Source organism: Eubalaena glacialis, chromosome 13, assembly GCF_028564815.1.
Source record: "Eubalaena glacialis isolate mEubGla1 chromosome 13, mEubGla1.1.hap2.+ XY, whole genome shotgun sequence".
NCBI lineage: Eukaryota > Metazoa > Chordata > Mammalia > Artiodactyla > Balaenidae > Eubalaena > Eubalaena glacialis.
Window position 1 is genome coordinate 50,621,656 of NC_083728.1, and position 27,994 is coordinate 50,649,649.

A 27,994-nucleotide genomic window follows, 5' to 3' on the forward strand; every position below is an offset into this window, starting at 1 on the left:
CTGGTGGCTGTGGACCCTCCCTCCTTGTTTCAGCAGCCCATTTAACACAGAAATCCCAGCTCTCGTGAATATATCACACTGAAATAAGCTATTTCAAGGGCTGTGGTATAAGGATTAGCCACAGTTTATTTTCCAAAGGGGAAAAACTGGGCACAGCCTAAGTGCACAGTAGAATCACCTCACATCAGTATTTCAGAGTGTGCTGCAGGCACTGAACCCCTGGCTTCAGGGCGTCTCACGGACCTGGGAAATGTTCTCACGGCAGCTGAGGAACCATGGAGAGCCGAAATCTCAAATTCACAATACGTCAGTGCTCATAGAAATGCACCCAGAAAACACAGGGAGGAAAAGTGCATCAAATTCCTAGCCGGGGGTTTGAGTGGGTTTTGTGGGTAGCTTTTCTATTTTTCTGTATTTTTAAAGGCATAACAATCCACATTTCTTATGCAGCTTAGGGGGAAATTGCTTTTATTTTCACGAATCTACTTATCTTTCTGATCTTCGGTCAGGCCTTTTTGCTCTGCTGCCTCTTTAGAGCAAAAGCAGTAAACTTCGAGCCGCCAACCGCTTGCCAGCGTTGTAAACGCCACCGTGTGGTGGGGAGCTGTCAGCTCACTGTTTCAGAAAATGAGTGTCATTAGCACTCTCGTTTATTAGATTTTTTCTTCCTATGGGTATTTGTTAGTACACCGAAAGTTAGCGTCTTTTAACACTGTACAAAAAGTACTGTCTTTCAAAATTAATACGTACACGTGATGCCAGCGAGGAGTGCGCTGTACTTAGGCTTTAGTGGATAGATTGACAGGTGGCGATGACACTCCGTGGACAGGCTCCCCGAGGGGCTGGACGTGTGTTTGCTTCTTGCCAACCACCCTGCCCCGTCTCGCCCCGCCCCAGCGGGGCCCCTTAGCCATGTAGAAGCAGCCAGGAAGACAGGCTCAGTGAACCCTCTGACTGAATGGATTTTTCATTGTTTTTCTTGAATGCCTTCGCTTCAGAGGCTATCAACTGCTTAAATGCAGCCATCGACATTTACACAGACATGGTAAGACATGCCTTGCTTGAGCGGCCGTGGGGTGGCACCCTCGAGATAGCTCACGGTTAACCGGGATGTGACTGCTTTGTTTCCTCCCCAGGGAAGGTTCACGATCGCGGCCAAGCACCACATCACCATCGCGGAGATCTACGAGACGGAGCTGGTGGACATCGAGAAGGTGTGCGGACGGGGGGAGGCGGCGGGCAGGGACCCCAGGCGCCCCTGCAGTGGGCTCGTGAGGGCAGAGGGGTGCGCGCGCAGACAGGGTCACATGGAGACCTTGGGCTGGGGTGGGAGGGAAAGCCCTGCCAGCTCCCCAGGCTGCCTCCCTCCACCTGGGGACGGCGTTTATGTAAAACCGAGCGCCGTGGGAAGCAGGCGCGAGGCAGGGAGGAATGGCTTGCACTGTTTGGGGCGGACGCTGAGCTCTCAGAGGTCACCCTTCACCCCGTGCCTGCTGCTCGCGCTGGGCCGTTGTCACTCGTCTCTCTTCCTCTCCTGTTTCACCTCTTCCCTTGGCCTCTGGAGCACAGCCCCCGCTTGGTTCTCTGCCCCCCACCCTTGGCTGGTTCCTCCTCTCTCCCCTCGGGGCTGGGCCCTCGTCCGCTCTCACTGTGCTCGCTCCCGTGGTCCTGTCTGTGCTCACGCAGCGTCGCAGCTTGAAGTGTCCCGTGTATGCTGGCAACTCGCCATCCTCATTCGCAGGAGATCAGATTGTTTCTCCGCTGCTTCCAACCTTGCAGGTGGCCTCCTACGCCCCACGGATTGGCCCCTCACCCAGCGCCTTTCAGGCTCCCCTCCTCCTCCTCCCCCCTTGCTCTCCTGCTCCCCCTGCAGCAGCCACCCTGACCTCTGCTGACCCTCGCACAGGTGTGCTCCGCCTCAGGGTCTTGGCGCTGCTTGTCCCTTTGCCCTGAGCTCTTCTCCCACACGTCAGTTGTCCTTCAGAGCTTTGCTCATTTGTAACTGGGATGAGAACTATCACAGCCACCTAGTTAACACTGGGACCTCAGCCCTCACGGGGACACGCCCGGACGCCTCCCCCACCTCGGTGGCCCCCTTACAGGCGCTGTGATGGCCTGCTCACCGTCCCTGTGTTGCCGTCTCCCTCCACTGGAGTGGGTGCCCCACGTCAGCCCGAACCTTCCTGTGGTTTACCGGTGTGTCCGAGAGCCCAGGCTCTCATGAGTGAGCAGAGGATGCCCTCACTGTCACACTGCACCTGCCAGAGCAGCCGGAGTCTCGGGCGGGGAGGCCCTCTCAGTGCCGCAGTCAGACAGGCCTTGTTAACGTCGCCCTTTGACTTCATGCTGATGCCCCTTGTGGTCACGCAGCTCAGAACTCTCTGGCTCGTTTCATGGACTTCGCTTTGAGCCATTTTTGTCCTACTGTGCCATGCTCTTCTGAGGCTGCCCTTAGACCTTGACTACGTCAGGGCCATATGCCCCGTCTCTGTGGGGAGGTTTTCTGCAGACCCAGGAGGAGGTGATGAGCCCCAGACCTGCGCCCTCCTTTGTTCCCTGATGCAGAGTCGATGGCAGAGCAGGAGGAGCCGAGTCTGGGTGGCTGGGGTGGGCTCCACGTCTTTACTGAGCTGAACCACCTTGGGGGGATGAGCGCTGGGGGGCAGAGCGTTTCTCCAGCCGAGGCCGCTGCGTCCGCTGCTGCCCTCGGTGGTCAGTCCTCTGTCTTCTGGGGTGGTCTTGGGCAGCCTTTTTACTACATGCGTCTCCAGAAGATTCAGGGTGGATAAACGACCTGTGGCGAACTCTTGTTTTCCTTCTTCTTGAACAAAGTTGACAGCTTGTCACGGGAGCTTCTGCAGCCTGTTGCCCACGGTGTTCCTGCCATTCTGCAGGTTGCCCATGGGCAGCACCTCCTGGCGCTTACGTGGGGCGTGTCACGGTGCATCGTAAGGACCACACCACTCAGCGCACGCGTGGGGTCAGCTCGTCTTGTTCCCTCATGTTTGGGCTCCTGTGTCTAGAAACGTCCTCACCCTCGCCTCCCTGGCGGGACTCTCCAGGTTGTGTTGCTGGCGCATGATGTTTGTTTGAAAAATCAGTTACACTGAGGCATCTTACGTCTGATTCATTATGTTTCTTCCCTGTTAATGTGGCCACGATGTGTTCCCTGGTTCACTCAGATTTTAGCTGGTGAACAAGGAAATGTGAAGTTCTATAAACTCACGTTGCTTCTTTGACTTCCAAGTAAAACATTAATATAATAATAATCAGTAATAATCAGTGACCCAGAGGAGCTCTGGCTCGTGTCCGTCTCAGCCCCTGGAGAACGTGATTTCGTGTTGTCTGTTACAGTGTAGGGTAAGTGTCTATGGCAGGTTCTCAGGGCGTAGGTTCTGAAAGAATGATCCCATCTGAAGGCTGTTTAAGGCTGTTTCACCTACAAAGTGGACTCTTGAGCTTGACCCTTAGCTGTTGCGTTTGCCTTAAGACTCTGGTGGTGACCGCAGTCCTAGAGCCCAGTCTCTGCCTTCAGGGCCCAGTGTTCTCCAGCACCGTGACGCTTACCAGACTCCCCAAGGAGGAGTATTGTGATTCCTTTGGCATGCTACTCAAATTACAGGATAATAACTGATTTTTGTGTCTGGATTTATTGTTATGTGTGCTGTTGTTATTGGCGGCTGTGTTCTGCTTTTGATATTTATTATCATCCTTGAAATTGTAAGATACTCTGGGCTGATTTCTAACGTGTAAGGGTCGACTTGTGCCTGATTAATGTCACTACATGTTAAAATTCCACACTAGTGTGAACATCCAAAGATAACCCGTGCCCAACCTCTTTTCTCTGAAACTTCTCTGTTAAGCGCTAGGTAAGTTTGTTTTCAACTAGTTTCTGTCAAAACTTGGGAATACCATGAAATTTGATTAGTGGTTTAATTAGCATTATTAATTATTAGAAACCAAACAGAATTTTTCTTTACTATGATAAATCTAGCTGTAGTTTAGAGCTATAACGTCTTGATGAACCAGTGTCATTATTTACTAAGTGTCAGGTTAAACCATATCATCCGCATTTGGCCTTTTTTTTTACCCTCCAAAACACAGTTCCACATGGTTCAGCCCAGCACTGTTCCCTGAGTTCTGGGCGGTAAGAGCCAGGAAGGTGAGTAGTCCGTACGCTCCCTCCCTGGGAAGAAGTTATACAGCCTGATACTCTTTACACAGTGATTTGGTATTGTTTCCCATACTTACCCCATTATTACGATGGGAAAGGGTGCAAAGTATTTCAGAGAATGAGGACAGTTCAGAGATAATGTTTGATTAATCAGAAATTCATGGGAAACCTTTCTTTGGTGGGCATTCCCGTCAGTCATGATGGTGCTGGTAGTGTAATCCGGACCGCCTGAGAAATGCAGCTGCCCACGTCCCCTCAGCACCTGTTTGCTGAGCACCCGCTGTGTGACAGGCGTCGCGCTGGGCTTGGGAGCAGAGCCGCGTGGGCCTGCCTGCCTGCCCTCAGAGCTAATGGTGTAGTGGGAGAGTAAAGCATGCGTGCGTGTATGTGTGCGTGTGTGTGTGTGTGTGTGTGTGTGAGAGAGAGAGGGCTCTGTGCTCCAAAAGGGTGGATTCCAGGTGTTTCCTCCACGTGTTTGTGTATTTGTATATACTCTTTTCTGGCTGTTTTTATTTACCATTTCATGAAGAACTTTCATACTGATACTTTGTATCATTATTCTTCATCTTAGCTGGGTAGCCCATTATGTTTAACCACGGGGTCACTGCTCCAGCAGGCACGGTTCTGCTTTCTGAGCTGTCAGGTGCTTGATTTTACTAAGTCTTTTTTTTTTTTTTTCTAAATACTTTAGAATGTGGTTTTTTTTTTTTAAATTAATTAATTAATTAATTTTTATTTTTGGCTGTGTTGGGTCTTCGTTTCTGTGCGAGGGCTTTCTCTAGTTGTGGCAAGCGGGGGCCACTCTTCATCGCGGTGCGCGGGCCCCTCACTGTCGCGGCCTCTCTTGCTGCGGAGCACAGGCTCCAGACGCGCAGGCTCAGCAATTGTGGCTCACGTCCCTAGCTGCTCCGCGGCATGTGGGATCCTCCCAGACCAGGGCTCGAACCCGTATCCCCTGCATTGGCAGACAGATTCTCAACCACTGCGCCACCAGGGAAGCCCGATTTTACTAAGTCTTAAGCCGCAGCATGACCAGGGCTTCTAGCTTTCCAGGCTGCAGCCTGTTTCCTCTCCACTTGATTGTTCACAGCTCCCCTCATCTTAGGTGGAAGGCAACACCTTTATTCTGGATGACCCTTAGGTATCCGTGAGGAACGTCTGTGCTGCTGCAGCAAGCCATAGATCTGAATGGAATTGGGCCTCACACGCCTCTGAAATAACAGTCCACTGTCACTGCTTGGGGTTTGGTGGTGGTGGGGACATCACTTGGGAACCAGGCTGACAGAATGGCTGCCATCTTCAGTTTGCGGCTTCCAGCATCACTAGACGTGGCCCTTGCCTTCCAGCTCACGGGAAGGGTACAGGCCTGGAGAAGGCTGCAGAGTCAGATGTGTGGGCCACGTCTGGAGGTGGCCCACAGCGTGTCTGCTTACATCCCATTGGGAAGGACAGGTCACCTGGCTGCCCCTAACTGCAGCAGGCCTGGGGAGACGGGGTGGCAGGGCATTTGTCGGGTGGGAGGTAGGGAAGAAGAGATTTTGATGGACAGCAAGCCATCTGCTGGAAGCGCATGCTTTCTTGTGTTCCCAAAATAAAGCAGGCCGGGTTGTGAAAGATTTGTTGCTGGAAAAGGTTTCTTTATAGGAAAAATATCTGTGCAAATGTAGTTTTTAAATGCAACTCTTCAAACAAATAGTTTGAATAAAATGTGTGTGTGTTTGCAGGCTATCGCCCATTATGAACAATCAGCTGATTATTACAAAGGGGAAGAATCCAATAGGCAAGTATTATTTTTCTTGATATAATTCAGTGGGTTTTGTTACATGTAATAAAAGACAGACCTTCACTCTGCTCTGGGAGCCCCTTGCATCATACCACGTGAAGGTGCACTGAGATGTCTTGTCGGTTCTCTTTGGGATTGTTTTCTCTCTGCTCTGGTTCTCGGTTTCAGCTCGGCTAACAAATGTCTGCTGAAAGTGGCCGCGTACGCCGCCCAGCTGGAGCAGTACCAGAAGGCCATCGAGATCTTCGAGCAGGTGAGGCTGCATTCTGCGCAGCTTCCGGCAGAAGGCATTCTGAATCTTCTTTTTAAATTCAACTTTTTATTTAGTAATGATTTTTATTGAGATATAATTCACATATCATGTAATTCAGCCTCTTAAAGAGTACGCATCAGTGAGTTTGCGTATATTCACAAAGTTGTGTAGTCAGCACCACTGCCTGGTTCTAGAATATTTCCATCATCGCACAAAGAAATCCCATCCTCCCCTCCTCCCAGGCCCGTGGTGTGTGAGTCTGTATACGTGGAACCTCGGATATGGGGGGCCGACTGTGGGATCTGAGCATCCGTGGACACTGGTATCTCAGTAGTCCTGGAACCCGTCCCCCTTGGATACCGAGGGGGGACAGTAATACTCCACAGTTTGGAGGGGTCGCTCCAAACTGGATACCGAGGGGTGACTGTAATACTCCATAGTTTGTTTAACCATTTATCAATTAATGGACATCTGGGCTGTTTGCATTTGGGGGTATTATGAATAATGCAGCTAAGAATATTTGTTTTCAGGTTTGGGGGGCATGTTTGCAGTTCTCTAGTTTATATACCTAGAATTGGGATTGTTGGGTCATGCGGCAAGTCCCTTTTTAACTATCTGAGGAAGTGCCAAATTGCACCATTTTACATTCCCTCTGTCAGTGTGCACATGTTCCAGCTCTCCACGCTTCACAAACACTTGTTTTCTGTTTTAACAGTAGCTACCCTAATGTGTGAAGTGATATCCCATTGTGTTTTCGATATCCATTTCCCTAGTGATTAGTGATGTTGGGAATCTTTTCATGTGCTTATTGGTCATTTGTATACCTTCATTGTAGAAATATTTGTTGAGTTTCTTGGTCCTTTTTTTTTTTTTAATAAATTTATTTATTTATTTATTTTTGGCTGCATTGGGTCTTCATTGCTGCACTCAGGCTTTCTCTAGTTGCGGCGAGCAGGGGCTGCTCTTCGTTGTGGTGCACGGGCTTCTCATTGCGGTGGCTTCTCTTGTAGCGGAGCACAGGCTCTAGGCACGCAGGCTTCAGTAGTTGTGATGCACGGGCTCAGCTGCTCCGCAGCATGTGGGATCTTCCCGGACCAGGGCTCGAACCCGTGTCCCCTGCATTGGCAGACGGATTCTTAACCACTGTGCCACCAGGGAAGTCCCTCTTTGTCCCTTTTTGAATTGGGTTGTTTTTTTCTGTTGAGTTTTAGCAGTTCTTCATATATTCTGGATATTAATTTCTTATTAGATATGTGATTTGCAAATACTTTCTCCCATTCTGTGGGTTGCCTTTTTACTCTGTTATTAGTGCCCCTTGATGCATAAAGTTTTAAGTCCTGATGAAGTCCAATTTGTCTGCTTTTTCTTTTGTTGCTTGTGTTTTTCATGTCAGATCCAAGAAATCATTACCAAACCCAATGTCCTGAAGTGTTTCCCCATGTTTCATTTTAAGAGTTTTATAGTTTTAGTTCTTAGGTTTATGTTTTTCATCCATTTTGAGTTAATTTTTGTATGTGGTGAAGGTAAAAGGTCCAACTTCATTCTTTTGCATGTGCACGTCCAGTTTTCCCAGCACTGTTTGTTGAATACACTGTCCTTTTGCCATTGAAGGGTCTTGGCACCCTTGTTGAAAGTCATGCGGCCATATAAATGAGGGTTTATTTCTGTGCTCTCTATTCTATTCTACTGGTTTTCTGTCTTTATGCCAGTACCACACTGTTTTGATTACTGTGGCTTTGTGTGGTAGGTTTTAAAATCAGGAGATGTGAGTCCTCAACTTGGTCCTTCTTTTTCAAGATTGTTTTGGCTATTTGGGGTCCCTTGCATTTCCACATGAATTTTAGGATCAGCTTGTCAATCTCTGCTAAAAAGTCAGCTGGGATTTTGATGAAAGTATTGTCATTTTAACATTAAGTCTTATAATCTGTGAACTCAGGGTGCTTTTGCATTTATTTAGATCATCTTTAATTTTGTTCAACAATGTTTTAGAGTTTTGTAGTGTGCAAGTCTGGCATATCTTTGGTTAAATGTACTCCTCTAAGTATTTTATTCTTTTTGATGCTATGTAAATGAAATTGTTTTCTCAATTTTCTTTTCTGATTTTAGTTGCTAATTTTATTTACTGCAACTTTGCTGAACTTGTTTACTAGCTCTAATGAGTTCTTATGGATTCCTTAAATTTTCCTTATACAAAATCATGTCCTCTGCAAGTAGCGATAGTTTTACTTCTCTGATCTGCGTGCCTTTTACTTCATTTTCCTGTCATTTGCTCTGGCTTGATCCTCCAGAACAATGATCAGTAGAAGTAGTAAGAGCAGACATCCTTGTTTTGTTCCTGTCTTAGAAGGAACACATTCAGTCTTCCACCATTGAGTGTATGTCAGCTATGGGTTTTTGCGGATGCCTTTTATCAGTTTGAGGAAGTTCCCTTCTCCTCCCAGTTTGTTGTTTTTATCATCAAAGCGTATTTGTTTTTGTCAGGTGCTTTTTCTGCATCTTTTGAGATGATCATGTGGTTTTTGTCCTTTATTCTGTTAACATGGTGTCTTTCATTGCTTGATTTTTATCTGTTGGCCCAACCTTCCATCCCTGGGATAGATCCTGCTTGGTTGTTGAAAAGTTTCAGGGTCTCCAAGAGCACCTTCAGGTTTGATAATTCTCTGGAAGGACTCACAGAACGCAATGAAAGCTGGTATATCACAGTTATGGTTTATTATAGCAGAAGGATGCTGACCCAAATCAGCCAAAGGAAGAGGTGCAGAGAGGAGGTCAGGAGAGCCCTGAGTGTGAGCTTCCTGTTGTCCTGCCCAGACTGGGACTGTGGAACTGTCCCAGAAGCACTGACTTCTCCCAACAGCGATGTGTGAAAGCATGTGTAGGGTATTGCCACCGGGGAAGAAACTCACCTGAACGTGGTTGGCCTTATTCTGCAGTCCCTCCATAGGTTGAGCTAAACTACATGGTCTAAGACCCCTGGGTAAACAAAAACACTCTTTCAGGCAGGACATTCCAGAGGCTTAGAGATTATCTACCAGGAATCATGGGCAAGGGCACTTTGGACAAAATTAATCCTTTACTACATAGTTATGGTGTGTAATCCTTTTTGTAAGTTGCTGGAATTAGTTTGCTAGTGTTTTGTTCAGGATTTTGCATCTGTATTCGTAAGGGATATTGACCTTTAATTTTCTCTTGTAATGTCTGTCTGGCTTTGGTAGCCAGGTAATACTGGCCTCAGAATGAGTTAGAAAGTGTTCCCTCCTCTTCCTTTTCTGGAAGAGTTTGTAAAGGATTGGTGTTAATTCTTCAGACGTTTGGTAGAATTCAGTGATTTTGCTCTATCGTTCTGTTTTCAGTTTCATTGATTCCTATTGTTATCCTGATTTCTATCCTATTTTCTTCAGATTTATTTTGCTCTTCTTTTTTAGGGCACTGAGGGTAGAATCTTAGCTAATTGATTTTCCTCTTTGTTGTGTGGGCATTTGTAGTGCTCTCAATTTCCCTCTAAGTGCTGCTTTGACTGTGTCTCACAGTTCTGTTACATTGTTTTATTTTTATTTATTTTATTTATTGATTTCCATGGATTATTTATCAGTGTTTTGTTTAATTCCCAAGTGTTTGGAGGTGTTCCTGTTATCTTTCTGTTGTTGATTTCTAGTTCGATTCTTTTGTGGCTGGAAAATACACTCTGTGTGATTTCAATTCTTAGAAGTTTGTATTATGGCCCAGAATATGGTCTTGGCATATATTCTGTGGTTCTGCTGTTGCTGGGTGATATGTTCTATAAATGTTGATTAGCTCCTCTTGGTTGATGGCATTGTTGAGTTCTTCTGTGTACTTGCTGATTTTCTGTCTGTTTCTGTTGTTGAGAGTGGAGTGTTACAGTCTCTATCACTGTGGATTTGTTTATCTCTCATTTCTGTCAGTCTTTGCTTCACAATATTTTGCAGCTCTGTTTGGTGCATACATATTTAGGATTGCTGTGTCTTCTTGTTGGGCTGACCCTTTTATCATTATATAGTGTCCCCCTCTGTCTCTGGTAATTTTCTTTGCTCTGAAGTCTATCTGATACTAATATAGCCTCTCCAGCTTTCTTTTGATTGATGTTTACATGCTATATCTTTATGCATCCTTTTTCTTTCAGCCTGCCTATATTGTTATAATTGAAGTGCGTTTGTTGTAAACAGCATAGAGTTAGGTCATATTTTTAATCTACTCTGCCAGTTTCTGTCTTTTAATTGGTATGTTTAGATCATTCACATTTAATGTAATTATTGATGTATTAGAACTGAAGTCTGCCATTTTATTTTTTTGTTTTCTGTTTATCCTCTGTTTTTTGTTTTTCTGTTTCCTTTTCCCTACCTTCCAGGGGGTTTTTGATTACCTATAGTGTTTTTGGGTGTATCTCTTTAAATAGCTTTTGTAGTGATTGCTATAGGTATTATATTTACATAAAGTATCACAGGCTAATGATGTCATCATTTTTTCAGTTCCATTGAAATACAGAAATCTTACCTTACTTTCTGTTCCTTTATCCTCCCCCATCCAATATATAATTGTCTTTAATATTTCCTCTACACACTTTTAGAAACACATCAGTCACTGTTACAATTTTTACTTCAGTCATCCAACTTAATTTAGAAAATTCAGGAGGAGGAGAAAAGCCCATTGTATTTTCCCATATTTTGCTTAATGTGTTCTTTCTTCCTGTATTTTGTTCTACTTAGAGAACAACAACCTTTTGCTATTCTTTTAGGGTAGGTCTGCTGGCGAAACATTCTCTTGGTGTTCCTTCATCTGGGAATGTTTTGATTTCCCCTTCATTCCTAAAGCTTATCTTACCTGGGTATACAATTCTGGGTTGACAGCTCTTTTCTTTCGGTGCTTGAAAAATGTGCCCTTACGACCAGCGTCGTTTCTGATGAGAAGTTTGCTGTCATTCAAGCTGTTTTCCCTGTAGGTGAGGTGGTGTTTCTTTCTGCTACTTTCAAAAAGTTTTAACTTTGTCTTCAGTTTTCAGAAGTTTATGTGGCTTAGCATGGGTATCTTTGCTTTTATGCTGTTTGGATTTCATTAAACTTCTGGAATCTGTAGGTTTATGTTTGTTTCTTGCCAAATTTAGGAAATTTTCAGCCGTTATTTCTTCAAGTGCTTTTTTAGCCACTCCCTCTTTCTCTCCCCTTCTGTGGCTCAGACAGCCCAGATGTTATGCCTTGTTTTATCATCCTATATGTCCCGATGCTCTGCTCCTCTTTTCTGGGTCTGTCAGCTCTCTGTTGTTCAGACTGAGTAATTTCTAATGTTCTACCATCAGTTCACTGAGTCCTTCCTCTGTTCCATGGGATCTGCTGGTGAACCCATCCACTTTTTATGTCAGTTATTGCGTATTTCAGTTCTGAAGTGTCCACTCATTTCTTCTTTGTATCTTCTGGGGTTTCTTGCTGAGAATTTTTCTTCGTTGATGCTTTGGTTTTCCTCTGGTCTCAAGCAATTTTCTAATGGCTTATGGAAGCATTTTAGGAAGGCCCCTTTAAAATCTGTTAGATAAGTGTCACATCTCAGCTATGTGAGAGCTGTCGTTTATTAGTTGTCTTTTTTTTTTTTTGATTTTAATTTAATTTAATTTTTTTATACAGCAGGTCCTTATTAGTCATCCATTTTATACACATCAGTGTATACATGTCAATCCCAATCGCCCAATTCAGCACACCACCACCCCCCGCCGCTTTCCCCCCTTAGTGTCCATACGTTTGTTCTCTACATCTGTGTCTCAATTTCTGCCCTGCAAACCAGTTCATCTGTACCATTTTTCTAGGTTCCACATGTATGCGTTAATATACGTTATTTGTTTTTCTCTTTCTGACTTACTTCACTCTGATTAGTTGTCTTTTTTTCATTCAACTTGAGATGTTCCCTTTTCTCGGTATTGCAAGTGAGTTTTAATTAAAAACTGGATATTCTTACATTGTGTTATAAGACAGGGTCTTGTGTAAACCTCCTCTCAGCTGGTTTTCTTTGGCACTGAAGGGGTGTGGCCTCGCTCCTGCCAGGTGGAGGTAGGGTTCAAGCTCCCCACTCGACCGCCTGGTTACCAGCAGGTAAAGGTGAATCCATGCCCGCTGGGAGATGAGGGGGCCTCTTTCCCACTGGGAGGAGGTGACGCAGGCCCCACGTGGTCTCCAATGCCTCTGTGATGGGGACGCAGGCTGGCTCCTGCTCTGGCCTCCTTGGCAGGAGAGTGGGGCTCTCCCAGGAGGATGGGCGTCTTGTCTTCCTCTTTGGCTTTTGCTGCTGTGAGTGGGGTGGATCAGAGCAGGTGTCATCTAAACATTTTCTGTCTTGCTAGCTGCCCCTCTCCTGGTCCTCTGGCTGGAGAAAGCAGGCTTTCATCTATTCTCTCTCTTTCTTTCGCTGCACCCACCGGCATTTATGGGTTGCTGGCTTTTTCTGTTCCAAGTCAGGGATTTATGCAAGAAAATGAAAAACCAGGGAGCTCCCTGCCGTGTTTGCCCTGTGTTCCTGGCTGGTCTGCTCTTCTCTCCACCTTTCAGTCTCCCTACGTTAGTTTCATATAAAAGATCCAGGGCTTTTAGTTGTACTTAGCAGGAGGGACAGAGGACAGCACGTCTGTTCCATCCACCTGGATGTGGAATTCTGCTGAGTCTTTTTTAACAGGTCAGCACTTTATGTCTTAAATATTGGTTTTTTGTCTAGTAACATTTCTGGTACATGGCTTTGGGTTAAAAGAATGGATTTCATAGCTTAACTAACGTAAGATGCAGAGTACTTGCTAAAGAGTAGATGAGGGTCAGCATGCCTAGTGTAGGAGGGAAACCTTTTCACTCTGACCCCACTTTCTGTGCCTAGGTTGGGGCCAACACCATGGATAACCCTTTGTTGAAGTACAGTGCAAAGGATTACTTCTTTAAAGCTGCCCTCTGTCACTTCATAGTGGATGAGCTGAATGCCAAGGTGAGGGGCCCTGCGGCGTGGGTTCTGATGTGCTTCACCCCTAAGCACAGGTGCTTAGCCGTTGTCCCTGATACCCGCTCGGAGCAAGACTGTGCTGCGTACGTGAAAAGCAACATGGAGGGTGATACTCTGACCCTGTCCTGGCTGTAGTACCACAGCTGGAGTGACAGCTGCTGAGGCTCTTCTCTTAAGTGAACGCCCCCTGGGGGCCACACTTCCTTCAGTAGTTTTGGTTTAAAGAAACTAGGGGCTGAGGGGAGACAGTAAAAGCAGAATCGTGTCTTTTTTTAAACTCAGAAATGGAGTTGGGGTGAGGGTTGGGAGAAAAGCAAAGAGAGAGCTGGAGGTGGAGGCAGGGACAGGGCAGCCTTGGTGTCCTCGGGGTCGGGGTTAGGGCCCCGGGCTCCGGGCAGAGCCTCCTCCAGCGCGTGAAAATAGACGCCTGCTCTGGGAGGTCCGAACGTTGGATCTGGCTCACGTCTTCCCTACAGCAACCTCATTTGGAAAAACTGGTTTAGAAGTTTATTCTTAACTGAAATTGAAATTCAGAATAAACAGGTTTGATCAACACAGGTTGATTTTGATGTTGAATCTGATAATTAAGTAGGACGTAAATAAATCGTACTGAATGTTAGTAGAATGTCAAAGCTTCGTTTCCTGGTTCAGTGACTCGATGTTAACGAGTGGTTTTCTTTCCCAGCTTGCTCTGGAGAAATACGAGGAAATGTTTCCGGCGTTCACTGATTCGAGAGAATGCAAGTTATTGAAAGTAAGTAGGTGGGGCTGGGATACAGTGACGTTTTCATCCTGTGAATCTGCTCACTGAGCAGCCCCGTGCCTTTCTGCTCCTGCACACTAGGCCTCAGGTGCCGTTAGGGTCAGGCGCGCACTGCTCTTAACCTGGCGGGTCAGGCACGTTAGCACAAGGCTGGATCCCTGACTCGGGGTAACTCTTGACTTGTATTTGAAAATTTCCCCATTTTTGTAAGTCATTTGGCAACATCAGTTAGTGTGATACGAAGGCTATTTCGTATTTAAAGTATCCATTCATAGATGGAACTTTTTAGCCTACCAAACTAATTTTTCTGTATTTATGTTCCCAGAAACTTCTAGAAGCTCACGAAGAGCAGAACAGTGAAGCTTACACGGAAGCAGTACGTTCGGTTTTGGGATTTAGCATGTTCTCTGAAAGTTTACGTTACAGAAACAACTTCTCCTTTTCATCGTGTAAATGCTGAACATTTATGTGGACATTATTGCACTACACCTACGTTGTGTTTTCCAAAAGGCATGTTTTTAGATCCCACCAGCCTTCACAATTACACAGTTCTATGAGCTGTGCTGAATTTAGCTGTGAGGCAAAGACATATCACATAAAATGTTATGACTTGTTGTTTGGATGTTTTTTATGGAAAATAATCTGATCCATAAATAAGTGTCAAGTAAAATCAGTGAAATCTAATCACTTAAATTTAAAACATAAAAACAAAGCAATGAGAGTTTGTTATATTCTTGGCATAAAGTAAACGGGAAAATTATTTTTACATTGATCAATTTCCTGTTTTCCCATCTTTTTCCATCTTATGTTTATAATCAAGCGAATTTCTTAGTGTCCTTCATTAATTCATTCATCCTGGCTTTGAAGCAATAGTGGGAAGGCGAGGTTTCCCCTTTAACTTTTGCTGCCAAACCCTTTTCATCCTATGAAAGTCCATTCTTCGATAACTTGTGGAAATGAGTTAAAGGAATTCTGCTTCCACATGTTCCCTCGCTGCAAATACGTTTGTTTGTGTTCAGTGGATACTGGAGCCACATTAATTTTCCATGTCCCCTTGTTCTTATGCAGGGTCTCGTGTCCTTTGTCACGCTAAACGTGCTCTTCGTCCAGTTATAAAGGCTGTTATGGAGTTTTGCCATTGCCTGTTAGCATAAGAGCAATATAAAAAATTTTTAATGAAGAAAGTTGTAAACTGGAATGAATGATTTTAAATGAAGAAAGTTAGTGGATCTGTAAACGTTTAAGCAGTGTGGGGCAGTGTAGTTCTGTGTTTGATTGTATTTCCATGGAATGATTCCTGTTCCTCTTCCCTTAAACCAGGTGAAGGAATTTGACTCGATATCCCGCCTGGACCAGTGGCTCACCACCATGCTGCTGCGCATCAAGAAGTCCATCCAGGGGGACGGGGAAGGAGATGGAGACCTCAAGTGAAGCGCTGTGTCTCTGTGGCATGCCGCTGAGTCCTCTTTAGTTTCGTGTTAGGGCCAGTGATCATTATGGGATGCCCATTCAATGGCTTCATTTTGTTGCACATGAGCCTGATGATGTGTGTGTTTAAGCCGCCATGTGTGTCACCGTGCAGCGGACGGGTGGGCGGCTCCTGTGTGTATTGCGAGCGTGACAGGCTGTTTCCCGCTTGTCAGTCCCCAGAGTTTTCCGAGAACTGCTTCCGAATCTTACTCCTGTTATTTTGATACATGCAGAGCTCCTGTTTAATTTTGCCACATATTTTTATGTCCTTTTTCCTGGACTAGAGTACCCAACCCAGTTCTAATAGATGCTTTGCATGTTCTCTGTGAACTTGCACCTGGATGGATTCTCTAAATGTGTGTGTTTAGTGTAGGATCGTTGTTAGGAATGCGTTTATGACTTTCCTCATGAGAAATTATTTATCCTTTTTGTTATCTTGTGATTCTTTTGATGGTGCTAGTGACCAGTTTCTTTGCTTTTTATATCGTTCTGTAGCTAATGTGCATGTGAGAATTCAGATCAGCCGGGCCTGCCAGCCGCTTACAGTGGGAAAAGAGGGAGCTTCCCGGCACTGCCTGGTAATGTGTGTGGACGCGTGTGGAGGTGGGCCTGATCTCACATACAAGTGCACACACATACAAGATCTAGAAGACTTGGGCGTTTTCCTTTCCTGGAGATGGTGTCCACTTTTAGTTGGGGCGGGACCCTTGCTTCATCTTCATAGAAAGGTGTTTGAACTGGCACATCCCTTTACTTCCGTGTTCACACACTTTTCCACGTTGAGAGGGCACCTCCTGTGCCCTCTCACGTACATGCTCACCAGGGCTGGGAGGTTATCTCAGTCGAAGCTTGTGTGTCATTAATTTTAATTTTTAATTGTGTGTCATATTCATTTTATCCATTAATTGGATGTGATGGGCTTGGTAGGCTGAGTACGGTACAGAGGTTTACTGTGCTCAGTCGGGAAAAGAACCCCAACTAGCTTCTGAGGGGACCTGCGCTTAGCTGATGGAGTTGTTTTAGCTTGTGTGTTTGAATTCTGTCCTATTATTTTGGCTTATATATGTGCTCTGTTGACTTGTGAACTTGATCCCTGCGCATAATGTTATGTGCCGACATCGTACTTTAGACGTGGTCTTGTTTCCTGAATCTCCTGTGTGCATATTTTTAGGCACAAATGATTTATGTTTGATGTGTGTTAATTGCCAGGTAATGACAGTGTTGACAGGTAAGTGGAATTTCCTGTGTCCTGTCAATGTTAGCTGGTATTTGAATGGTGTTTGCATTTTTGGACGGTCCTCGACTGGGATTGGTAGCTGCTGTTGGGCAGAAATAGAGGGTGTGCCCAGGCTGAGGGCTGAGCGGGGAGGAAGGCTTGGGGATGGGGAACAGGTCCGTCTGGGATGAAGCAGAAAGTGGCAGGAAAGGAGGCTGAGAAGGGCCGGCTGGGACCCGGTCATGGAGCAGCCCTGTGGGCGGCCGTGAGGATTCGGTGGCCGTAGTTGCGGGGTCACTTGTGCAGGCTGTGCTGGTGGAGAGGCAGGGCAGTGATGTCACAGTGTTGGCTGAGGGCAGCGGGAACGGACCAGGAGACGCGGGTGCTCTGACCTTGGGCCCTGGCATCCGATGAGGATTCCTTCCTTCCTTCCTTCAGAGGTCTGGGATTTTTAAAAGAAAGCTGGCTGGCAGTTTCGGGACATTTTGGGATGGAGCCGCTTGGTACTTCTTCTCTTCCTGTTGGAACTGTGAAGAAACGCTTAGAGAGAAAAGTGGGGTTTTGCTGCTCTACCTAATCCAATGCCAACCGGCCAGAAGCACTTGGGTGAGATGAGCGTGGGGCCTGTGTCCTCCGGCTGCAGATCTGTCCCACCTGAGGGGCTGTAACCCTCGCCGCCAGCGTGTGCACTCTGTCGTTAGTCTGGAAGGTTTGTTCCCACTTGTTAAAGGAACCTGGTCTGACCACGTAAAGTAAAAAGCAAATGATGTCTTTTAAGGCAGTTTGTTTATTAGCTTTTCATCCTGCACCCCTGACAGAAGACCTGTGGTTTTGAGAAATAGTATTGGCAGCGTTTTGTCACATCAGAGTTGTTTGTGTTGAAATGAACACTGGGATCAGTGCCTGGGTTAAGATGTTTTTGTTTTCATTATTTCACGTGAAAAAGAGTAAACTATAATTGTAATGGCTAGAGCAGACCTGCCAGAACGTAACAGGAGAAGGAGCAGAAAAAAGTCCCATTAACAGTATCCAGACTTTCTCCCTTGAAATGTTCCATCAAAGTGGGCAGTGCTGTGACTCAGAGCCCGGGTCAGGTTTCCAGGATTTATAGATCGTTATTTATGAACAAAGTATAATGACTATTTATGTTACAGTCCTTGTGTTTTAGCAGATGGTGTTTAGTTCATTGTCAGAATGAGTTAAAATTTCTTACAGGAAAGCTTTGCTTTTTGTGGCAACGTTTTTATAGCTTATGTGAATTCCTTTTTTATTTAATGATTTGAAAGCAGTATTCTTGCAGTCGTGACCATGTGTGATGATGTCCCTGTAAACATTTATTGTTTCCTCTGATACTGTGCATTTAAGATGCCCAGAGGCAACCCCCGTGGCTTTCTCGGGGCCTGTGGCACGCAGCCTGCCTCCCGGGGCCCCGGCCTGGCGCGGCCTCTCCTCCCCCGCGCTGTCGGGGAGGGTGTATTATGAGAACTCATCCTGTGATGATAAATCCACCTTCGCAAAGAGTCCGTGTGTTTCATGTGAACCTGTACAGTAAATAAAGTCGAAGTTGTGAACGGTATGGTGAGTTTCCTGGTTGGTTTGCACAGGTCGGGAGTGGCTTCCTGTCCTGGAAGGTGTCCCCCGGGGTTCAGGGCAGTGGGCAGCAGCCGTCCGGGCTCTGCAGGCTCCCCGTTCCCATCCCTCCTGCTGCCTGGTCAGGGATCTCACTGGCAGGCTTGAAGGAGGAGTGGCCCCTAGGAGACCTCAGAGGGGGAGGCCGGGGGCCCGAAGCCCCGTCTCCCTTGGTGGAGCCCCGTTGACTTGGCGCTGTCAGAGGGCCTTGTTCAGGTCCCTCAGAGATCATTTGAGGCAAATTCAAAATGAATGGTCAAACAGGCCGTCCCATCTAGGAATTCTGCCAAGTTGTTGATATTCAAGGTTACTTTCTCATTCAAATGTCTCTTCTGTTTCCTAACAGAAGCTCCCGTGGTGGGTTTTGCCAGCCTCAGTGAGGGTCCCAGAGGCCCGTGCAAACTGGTGGAGGGAAGTGGGCAGTTCCCGGGGCTCAGCTTGGGGGGGACGGATGTGCCAGGCGGCCCTGTGCCCGCATCCATCTGCCCGTCTTGGTGCCTGTGGACAAATGGACTTTCGCCTGAAATAATGTTACTTAGAGTGACAGGAACACCATCAAGTTCAGTTAAGGGGACAGGCACTTGCTTGGTCTCAAAAAATGTCCCTGCTGTGGCAAGATATACAACAGGTTAGAATTAAATGATAACTTACACTCAAATTGGTCAGTTTAGATGATCACCTTTGGCAAAACCACATTTCTGTGAAGATCACCTTTAATAAAGGTTTTACCCCACCACCTGGCCAATTTTGTTTTCAAACTCTGTACAACAAATTTTGGTTAAAAGCAGAGGCAAGGGAGCTTTGGAGTCTGGGCTGAGAGCGTCTCCCACACGATGGTTGGAAGGCGCGAAATCGCCGCCTTGGTGGCCTGACCTGAGCGTCCGGGGCTGACAGTCACGTGGCAACATAGCACCTGGATGGGGAGAAACGGAGACGCCCCACAAACCCCCGAGATGAGATGCATCTTCGGCAGGGTTTGGGGCGGCAGCCCTCCTGTCCCCTCCCGGGAAGCAGAGAAGTGACCGTAGATGGAGGAGCCTCTGAGGCGCAGTCACCATGGCCGCGATGAGGCTGGGCCCCTCCGCGCCGCCTGGCACCAGCTACCGAGGCCGAGCGCGTGCGGGGCCAGGCCTGTCACGTGTCAGGAACACACGTGCAGTGCACGGAGGTGGCGAGACTCCAAGGACCAGGGAATTAAGGAAGCTACCTGTATGAATCAGGAATCTTATTTCTGTAGAACCTAAATTCTAATAATGGAAATAAACTTAGACTTGCAGAACTATTTTTACAAAACATTTATTAACACATTAAAGTTTTCTGTAGAATTTCTAAAGAAACAAATTCAAGACAAAAATTATTCCGAGAGGTAACAAAATAATCTATTATTTAAATTTCTTCTCATTAAGATGACTTTACCCCAAGAAACAGTTCATTAGCCGGGCAGGTTCGTTCTCCTTTCGAGAGTAAAATGTGTGTGAGAGTCACTGTTTTGCTCTGTGAACACAAGTGGGCGATGCTGTCACAGCTGGAGGTGGATTCGGTACTGCCGCCTGCAGCCTGTGTCAGCACCTGGGACGCCTTCGGCACCTTCAGTGTCGACGTCACCGTCTCACGGGGAAGAAAGCGTCCTCGGTCTTTTTCTGGCATCTCGTGCAGCTGTGTCTTCATCCCGGACTTGCATAACGTACCCTTCCTCTTAGAAAATGACTGTTTTCACAGCAAGTGTAATAAATTAAATGTAAGAAAAAGAGCAACTAGTGACAATTCCCCTTCTCTTTTTACCTGGGTCACACGTGAGTCAAAGCACTGTGCGCATGGCGACCTGCCCTCACCACTGGATCAAGAGCCAGGCTGGGTAAGGACAGCGGAATTACCAAAGGCCAGCATGAGACAGAGGTGCATTTAAGACAAGGTTGGCGGTTCCATGGTCCACTCTTGAGGCTAATCAGAGGAGTGTACGGAGGCTTTGGTCCCTTTTGCCGAATTCACTCACGCTCCCAGGGAAACGTGCGCGCCAGCGACTTGCCTGTGTCAGCGTCTAGACATGTTAATGAGAAATGCTGGGTTTCTGAAAATCACAGAAATTGTCAAAAAAACCTAGCAAAACTACCAGTACTCTGTGTTCTTAGATTGGCTACCACCACCTCACTGCTACTCGTGGATAAAGTAACTACACTATGTTTCAAGTGATCTCAAGCCCCTGGCTTAATTTTTCACACCTCTTTGCAAAAACTACTACGCTGTTTTCTGCTAGTCTTTGGTAGGACAGCTTTTTTAAATTGGATTTTTAGAAATGAAACCTGTAGCCACATCTCAGGTCATTTTATGACAAACTTCGTAGTTGCATGTGTGCTGTGAGCAGCTACTTTACAAGTGTTCAGTTTAGTGCCTACGAACGGGGGGGCAGACGGGGACAAGTGCAGTCATCTGTCTCTTTAGCCCCATTCCAGGGTCCCAGAGCACCTCTGACTGGCTTCAGTTCAACAGCAAAGAAACAGCTGAAAATAAATACATGGTCCCAGTTTTATTTCAGCTTGGTAGAAAAATAGCTTTAAAGTATCAGAAATAAACTTCCATGAGGAAGCTGAGCAGTAACCCCAGCCTCAGGAGCCTCAGGAATGTCAAGGTCATCAAGCATTAGTTTGATTCCACCAGAATTAAGTGAGCTTATGTTAACTGCCTTGTTTGCTGATAAATTGTGGCTGAGACCATGCAGATCAGGATTTCTAAGGGAAAGCATGAGAAATGGTTTGATAGAGACGTGCAAGTTAGCAGAAATTCAAGAAACTGCAGAAGCCATCCTTGCCCACTTCTTTGCCCACAGTTCTTGACCCCTGACGAACGCTCGCGTCCAGCCCTCACGCACGCAGGCGCAGGTGCAAGGCTGGGACCGCGGGGCAGGTGACCCCGCGCTCTAGTCTGTGTGAGTCAGAGAGTGGAGCTGTGTGGGCCCGGGTCCGTCTGCGGCGTCAGCTCGCTAAGCTCGTTGATGGTGGTGGCCAGCAGCGCGTCCTGGGACCCCACAAGGCCGTCCGACTTACAGGCCGGGTCTGCAGGACTGTCATCGTGCACGGCAGGCATGCTGCCCTGCACGGTGGCCAGGTTGTGAAAATGGCCATTTTCTGCGAAAGACAGCAATTTATCAGAGAGTTTGGATGGCGTGTACTCTTCATCGGGCTGCTCAGTCTTGTGCCCATCGCCGTTCTTGGGAGAGCCGTCCACGATGACGAGGAAAGACTTCCATGGAGTTGTCTTATCGTGGATCTGCGGACCAAACGCAGAACAGAGAGATCACCCACTATGTCCCTAACCAGGATCTGCAGAGCCCCCAATTCACAGCCACTCGTTACCAGGTACAACAGCCTTCTCCAACCGTCAGACACGTGTCTGCCACCGCGGTCCCTGCCAGAAAGGACTCAGCATGCCCCAGGCCCTGCTTCACCCCCCTTGGCTGCCCTTGCTGCACGGGAGGGAGAGCCCCACCTTCCCCTGGGACCCCCTTCCGGATCGAGGGCCTCAGGGAAGGGGGGCGGGCGGCTCTGCCGTCCGGCGACCGTCCCTGGGGGCCACCCTGGCCGCTCACCGAGGTGTGCCGCCGGAGCGTGGACTTGTCGGTGAACGTCCGCCCGCACGCGTTGCACATGAACGGCTTCTCCCCCGTGTGGATCCGGTGGTGGCGCTGGAGCGCGTTGAGCTGCGTGAACTGCTTGCCACACTGGTCGCAACAGTAGGGCCGCTCCCCTGGGAGGGAAGGGACGGAGGACACGAGAGCTACCGGCTGCTCTGGGCCACCCGGCGTCCCGAGCCGCCACGGGGAGGGCGACACGGGCACGAGCAGCTGACCGTGCAGGAGCCCCAGGGGTCCGTGGCCTCACCCACAGCTTTCCAGTCGTAAGTGACCCTGCGCGGGTGGGGGTGTTCACTAGCACGTGCAGATCATCACCCCTAATTCTAATCTCAAGGTGTTCAAAGGTTCACACGTCCACATCCATGTTCACACATTCATACCTTTCCAGTTTGTCAGAGCCAGAAACTAGACACTCAAAAATGTTTAAATGCTATTAGGACGCACGACTTAAAGCTAAATTCCAAATAATTTTCCAGAAAATCTAAAACCTTCGGGATATTTTCTTGCCACACTGACCTCCCTTCTCTGGTGACATTCCAGCCATACCTGTGTGGACTTTGATATGCTGGTAAAGCGAATTCCGCTGAGCAAAAGTCCTGAAACAAACTTCACATTTAAAGGGTTTGGACCCAGTGTGGATCCTGTTGTGATGTTTTAAATACTCCTTGGAAGCGAAACTCTTGCCACACGTTTCACACATGAAAGGCCTCTCACCTACACGGAGACATGAGACACGAAGTTAGGAGTGACATGGGCGCTAGAACACGCAGAGGATGGGGTCCACCCTCCCAAGTGCCCTGGCAGGCAGCGCGTTCTTTTCTAGTTAAAACTGTCATAAAATCTCTCTTTGTGTCCAGTGCTCGCTACCTGCTGAAAGTTGGTGTAAAATGTCCCTGGAAATCCCAAGAAAGATTCCAGTAGATTAGAATTAAAGAGCGTATTCAGCCAGCTCACGTTTTGGAAATTCAGTCATCCCAAACAAGAAAAACAGTTTGACAACGGGTTTGGTGGAACAGCTGGACTTGTTCACAGGGCTTCTGTGGGTCTCTATCAGAACAGAAGCCCCTCGTGAAGGGAGAGGATTGTGCGGTGGACACGTGGGGCGGTCCTAGAGCAGCTCCCAGCCGCCCAGGGTGGGGTCAGGGCAAGGAGGGCGTCCACCCTTCACGCTGTGCAGTTGGGGCCCTCAGGGCCCACAAACCAGACTCCTCTGTCAGGCGTGCCCCGATTTCTCAAACATCAAAACAAAACTACTGGCTTTAATAAAATCCAAATATATTAGCGTATTTATCAAATGACCGATTCTAACTTAATCCTTCGGTGTGGCCTGACCTCCCCCGACGCCAGTCTTCCATCAGACACCAATTCTGCTCATTTTAGTCTATTAATTCACGTCATTAAGTGGCTCATCTATCTCACCATTTGAACTTGAGGCTCATAGGACAGTCAAAGAAGTAAAAATTTTTAAATGGGAGCAGGAAAGAACTGGGTTAGCGTGATAAGCCCAGTACCCGACAGCTAGACTCCACGCGCCCCAGGGCTCTGAACCCCAGGAGCACTGCACAAAATGAGAATAAAGAGCTTAAATGTTCTCCCTCACCTGATGAAATCGTACCACAAAAATTCTGAAAACCCCGTAATTCCACCACCTTAACACATCATGTAACTACTTTATATTTCTGCAGGTTTTCAATAAAGCTGGGATTCACTGTATGCTCAGTTGTGCATTTTTCAAGTCGACAGCCAAACAGGCGTTTTTCCTAATATTCAGAGACCTTAGTCAGAAGGGCCTGGGATGGGACAGGGTGGATGTACCCATTTACTGAACCACTTCCCTGGGGTTGGACAGTCAGGTTTTTTCTAATGCTCTGTTCTTAGAAATGGCAGGAAGCGGGATCATAGCATATAGCTTTTCCCATATTCTGAGCAATTTCTTTCAGAGGTCATGGCCACAAGCACACAGCACTGGAGGCAGCGGGCGTATTTTATGCATTTACTTATGCTCACTTACAAGACGGAAGAGCGTATCAGGGCTTTAACCTAAACCACTTGGCAGATGCCAACTTCTAAATTAAGAAAACTGCAGTTTTCCTCCTACAGCCAGGAAAGACATTCAATCATGACGGAGTATTTACCTGTGTGACACCTTTTATGATAAATCAGCATGTGGTTCTGAGTGAATCTTGCACCACATTCATCACAGACGAAAGGTTTTTCCCCCGTGTGAATTCTGAAAGCACAACATTCAGAGGGTAGCTCAGGATGTGTCAAAGCTCACTCTGCATTACCATCTCCTCCCTCACCTGGGGAGACACTTCGCTCCAGGAGCCCGAATGCGAAGGACTGAAAGGTGGCGAGGCCCAGGACTCTCACCCCCAAGTCAGTCTCTGCCCGAGTCAAGACCGCCACATCCCCGCCAGACGCCGAGTCCCCCCATGTGCTGCCCCCAGGTGCAGGCACAGGCTGTACCTCTGCAGGCTGTTTACGACACCAAACAGCACCGTCTGGTATTTATAAAGCTCCCTCATTGAGAATAGTCACCCACAGACACCTTAGGAACCATGGCTGACAAAAGTACCACGCGATCAAAATGTTTACCATCCTTTCCTAATTTGACGTAACAGTCTAGGAAGAACCGTTATCAACACATGAAGCCAGCCGGTCCCTGGGGCGCATGCGTAAGCACTGCATTTCAGGGTGAGGATGGAGTGGCTGTCACCATGTTTACTGAGCCCTTCCCGAGCCGGGCTATAAATGACAGTAAAAGGACAAGGAACACGCAGCTCCCACCCCTAGACTGGCCCAGGATGACGGCAGATCTGGGGAGAGTAGAAAACTGCTTTGTCTGGATTTCAAGCATGAGTACTGAGCACTGGAAGGGAATTTATTTAAAAACTGAATGTCACCCACCTACACTTCAAAAATCAGTAACTGGAATCCCTGTCCGTCCTAATCCTGGAGCTTACACTGACTGGTAGCAGGCACTCTCCAAGCCCAGAGAAGTGTCGCCCTGCCGAGGTCTTCAGTGGGACTCGCCACCCAGCCGGTCACAGGACTGAGTCCCAAATGAAGGATCAGGAAGGGGGATGGGGTCGTTGGTCCCACTCTGCAAGGGTGGTGGGAGGCCTCAGCACCAGGAGCGGGAGAGGCCCCTGCGCCTGAACAGGAGGTGTGGGTCCCCATCAGCCGGGCCCGCGCCCAGGGAGCGCCATGCCCGCATCTCTGCCTCGAGAGAGAATCCAGAGACTCAAAGCAGCCCCCGACTTTGAGAGGGAGTGAACTTAAAAGTGACCCATCCCGCGAGGCAGCCACACCGGCCGCCTCCTGGCACGCCCCCCACATCTCCACGTGCGTTCTGGGGTTCGAGGCGGCCCGTGCCTACCTCAGGTGGGTCTTGAGGGCCGAAGGCTGCGAGAAGGTGGCCGGGCACTCGGTGCAGCCGTAGGGCTTGTGGCCCGTGTGCGTGCGCTCGTGCAGCCGCAGCGCCGTTTTGGAGCTCAGGCCCTTGCCGCACTGCTGGCACTGGTGCCGCTCGCCGCCGCCCTCGTGCACCTGCACCACGTGCCGCTTCACGTCCTTCTTCCTCTTGAACTTCTTGCCGCACAACTCGCACGGGAAGTGGCGCTCGCTGCTGTGCACGTGGCGCTGGTGGCCCTTCAGGTTGCAGCGGTTGGCAAAGGTCTGGCCGCAGGTGTCGCAGCGGTGGACCACCTCGGTGGCCACGCCGTGGTGGTGCCGGACGTGCTTCAGAAAGCTCTTCTCGTACAGAAAGGCCTTCTCGCAGCGCGTGCACTGGAAGTTGCTCCTCCGCCTCCCCGCCCCCTCCTCCCCCTCCCCCTCCCCCTCCTCGTCCTCGTCCTCCTCCTCCCCTTGCCCCGCCTTCGGCAGCACTGCCTCCGCCTCGGCCGCAGCCCCGCCGTCCTCCTCGTCTTTTGTGACTGTGACCAGCTCCTTCACTGTTCCCCCGGCGTCTGGGCTGGGCTCCCGGGGGCCCCCGCGGTCCCCGGCGTCCTGCTCGGCACTCTTCTGCTGCTCTCGGAGTCGTCGAGTGTACTTCTTTTTAGGGATTTCCACGAACACCTTCCGCCCAGCCAGCCTCCCGCTAGCCCTTCTGAGTTTGGGGTAAGGGGACTTAGCAATCTCTTTTCTCTTGTCTGGTTTCTCCCTGGACTTCCTTGAGGGCAGATCTGGCAACAGGCTGTTGCCGATTCTTGCCGCTGGGGGATCCAAGGAACCCGCGACGCCATTGGCCAGAGGGCTGTCCGCGGCCACACCTGCCCGAGCATCAGGGGCGACAGCAGCAGCGACCTGGGAGCCGCTGCTCCCTTCTGCCTCCTGAGACTCTGAGAAATTCTGCAACTCCAAAAGTACCGACTCTAACATCTGTTTCTTCAACTGAAAACAGGTTTCAGATAAGTCCAAACATTTCAGCTTTTCTGCCATTTCCAGCATTCGCTGCACCCGATCTTCCTCCACCTGGACCTTTGCAGTGTAGACGAACTCAAGAAAAGAAGCGAAGTCAGCCACCTGCACTTCGTCTAAGTAGACGTTAGTCCTCGTGCCGTCCGCAGTCTTCTCGTTAAGAAACACTTCCTTAAAAAACTTGCTGGTGGCTGCCAGCACCGCCTTGTGGGCCATGAATTCCTCCCGGACGCCCTGGTACTCCACGCTGACAGTCACGTCGCACAGGTGACCCAGCAGGCGGAGCTGGTGCATTTCATGCAGAAGGTTAAGCGGGGAGGACTTGGATTCCAGCAGAACTGCACCACTCTCCATGTTTCTTCTTCCCAGGAACAGCTTTGAAAACAAACCAAGAATTATTCATGCATGAGCAACCTCTGAAGTAGAAGGATTAAAAATTATGAGGATTATATCAGTTCTTTAGAGGAAATAAACTGATTAATGACCTAAACCTAACTTTTCTCATGTACAGATTCAAGTCACGCGCCACTTCTTAGCATTTTTCTGAAGCCCTGATGCACCTTCATGAGATATTCGCATGAAAACAGACTAAGACTGCCCTAAAAATAAAGTGATGATTAATAAAATACATTAAAGCAGTAATTGGCTTCTCTAGGTCATTTTGTAATTTACTTACAGACTCAGACCCCCAAACTAATAGAATTTATAGCAACAATAAATAATGTCTACTACTTTGATCAGGAAACCAAATAAAACAAAATATATATATACATGGCGGCCACGGTCTGAGAGCAAACCTTGTCTACCTTTGAAAACAACCAACTAAACTACTTTATATGAAGAAAATTTCATGGAAATTAGCCCACAATTCACAGTCATTCTCCAACCTCGTTAAGTCCCTCCTAGTGGAGTCACCGTCACTGCACCGAAGCGATGCGGGGCACTGCGCCGGGGGCACAGATGCGCTACCCCGAGCAGGGACCTCAACCCCTCCGAGCCGCAGTGGCTCCCGTGCTGGAGGCTGACAGGCCGTCGTGAGGGCTGCAGCCGCGCCGGCCGTGCCGGCGACCCTCGAGCAGGCGTCACGGGGGAGGCCCTGACAAGGTCACAGGGCGGCCGGGCCGGACTCGGGCCTCCCGGCGCACCACCTTCCCGCCGCCAGGCCCGGACCGCCCGGGGATCCGTCCTCCCGGACCCGGCGCGGACGCTCCCCCCGGCGCACCCGCCTTTAGCTCCCGCATCTGCCGCCCGCCTCCAGGCTCGTCCCGGTCCCTGAGGCCGGCCTTACCTGCCCGGTCCAGCTCCTCAGCGCCCGCCGGTCGGCGGGGCAATGGCCGCAGGTGGCCGCCTCTGCCCTCGTCCGCCGACAGCCAGGCCAGCCCCGACTCCCCGGCGGCCTCCCGGCCCGCGCCTGGCCCCCGAGCCCGACTCGGAGCCCAGGCCTAGCGCCCTCCGCCCCGCGGGCCGCGCACCTACCGACCGGCCGCCGCCGACGAGCTTCCGAGGACTAGGCCCCGGGACCAACAGACTGCCCGACGGACGGGGGGCGGGGCGCGGCGCCGGCGAGGGCGACGCCGATTGGCCGTGGTGGGCCTGGCCCCGTCCCTCGCGGGTAGGGGAGGACCTGCGCATGCACGTCCCACTGCGGAGGCCATTCGGGGAAGTTACGCAA

General features: G+C 48.8%; 2 protein-coding genes across 3 annotated transcripts in view; one reads left to right on the forward strand and one right to left on the reverse strand.

Annotated features, from left to right (window-relative positions):
* NAPB (NSF attachment protein beta) overlaps window positions 1–16,615 on the forward strand; it is a 39,931-nt gene extending 23,316 nt beyond the window's left edge. Inside the window, exons 4-11 of one of the 2 annotated variants that reach the window (XM_061208127.1) lie at window positions 986–1,045; window positions 1,137–1,214; window positions 5,899–5,954; window positions 6,126–6,210; window positions 13,075–13,179; window positions 13,880–13,948; window positions 14,283–14,333; window positions 15,278–16,615. In XM_061208127.1, coding sequence (XP_061064110.1) covers window positions 986–1,045; window positions 1,137–1,214; window positions 5,899–5,954; window positions 6,126–6,210; window positions 13,075–13,179; window positions 13,880–13,948; window positions 14,283–14,333; window positions 15,278–15,388 — 615 coding nt within the window. In that variant the 3' untranslated portion in view covers window positions 15,389–16,615. The remainder of the gene's footprint in view (window positions 1–985; window positions 1,046–1,136; window positions 1,215–5,898; window positions 5,955–6,125; window positions 6,211–13,074; window positions 13,180–13,879; window positions 13,949–14,282; window positions 14,334–15,277) is intronic. The other variant, XM_061208126.1, reaches the window with a different exon arrangement.
* A 2,937-nt stretch (window positions 16,616–19,552) lies between these two features.
* Window positions 19,553–27,832, reverse strand: GZF1 (GDNF inducible zinc finger protein 1). The gene is made up of 6 exons (XM_061209379.1): window positions 27,611–27,832; window positions 25,283–26,697; window positions 24,036–24,130; window positions 22,447–22,614; window positions 21,856–22,013; window positions 19,553–21,536 (listed from the first exon to the last, which is right to left on the reverse strand). The coding sequence occupies exons 2-6, from the start codon at window positions 26,674–26,676 to the stop codon at window positions 21,201–21,203; spliced, it is 2,151 nt and encodes a 716-aa protein (XP_061065362.1). The 5' UTR covers window positions 26,677–26,697; window positions 27,611–27,832; the 3' UTR covers window positions 19,553–21,200.
* Between the last annotated feature and the right edge of the window lie 162 nt (window positions 27,833–27,994).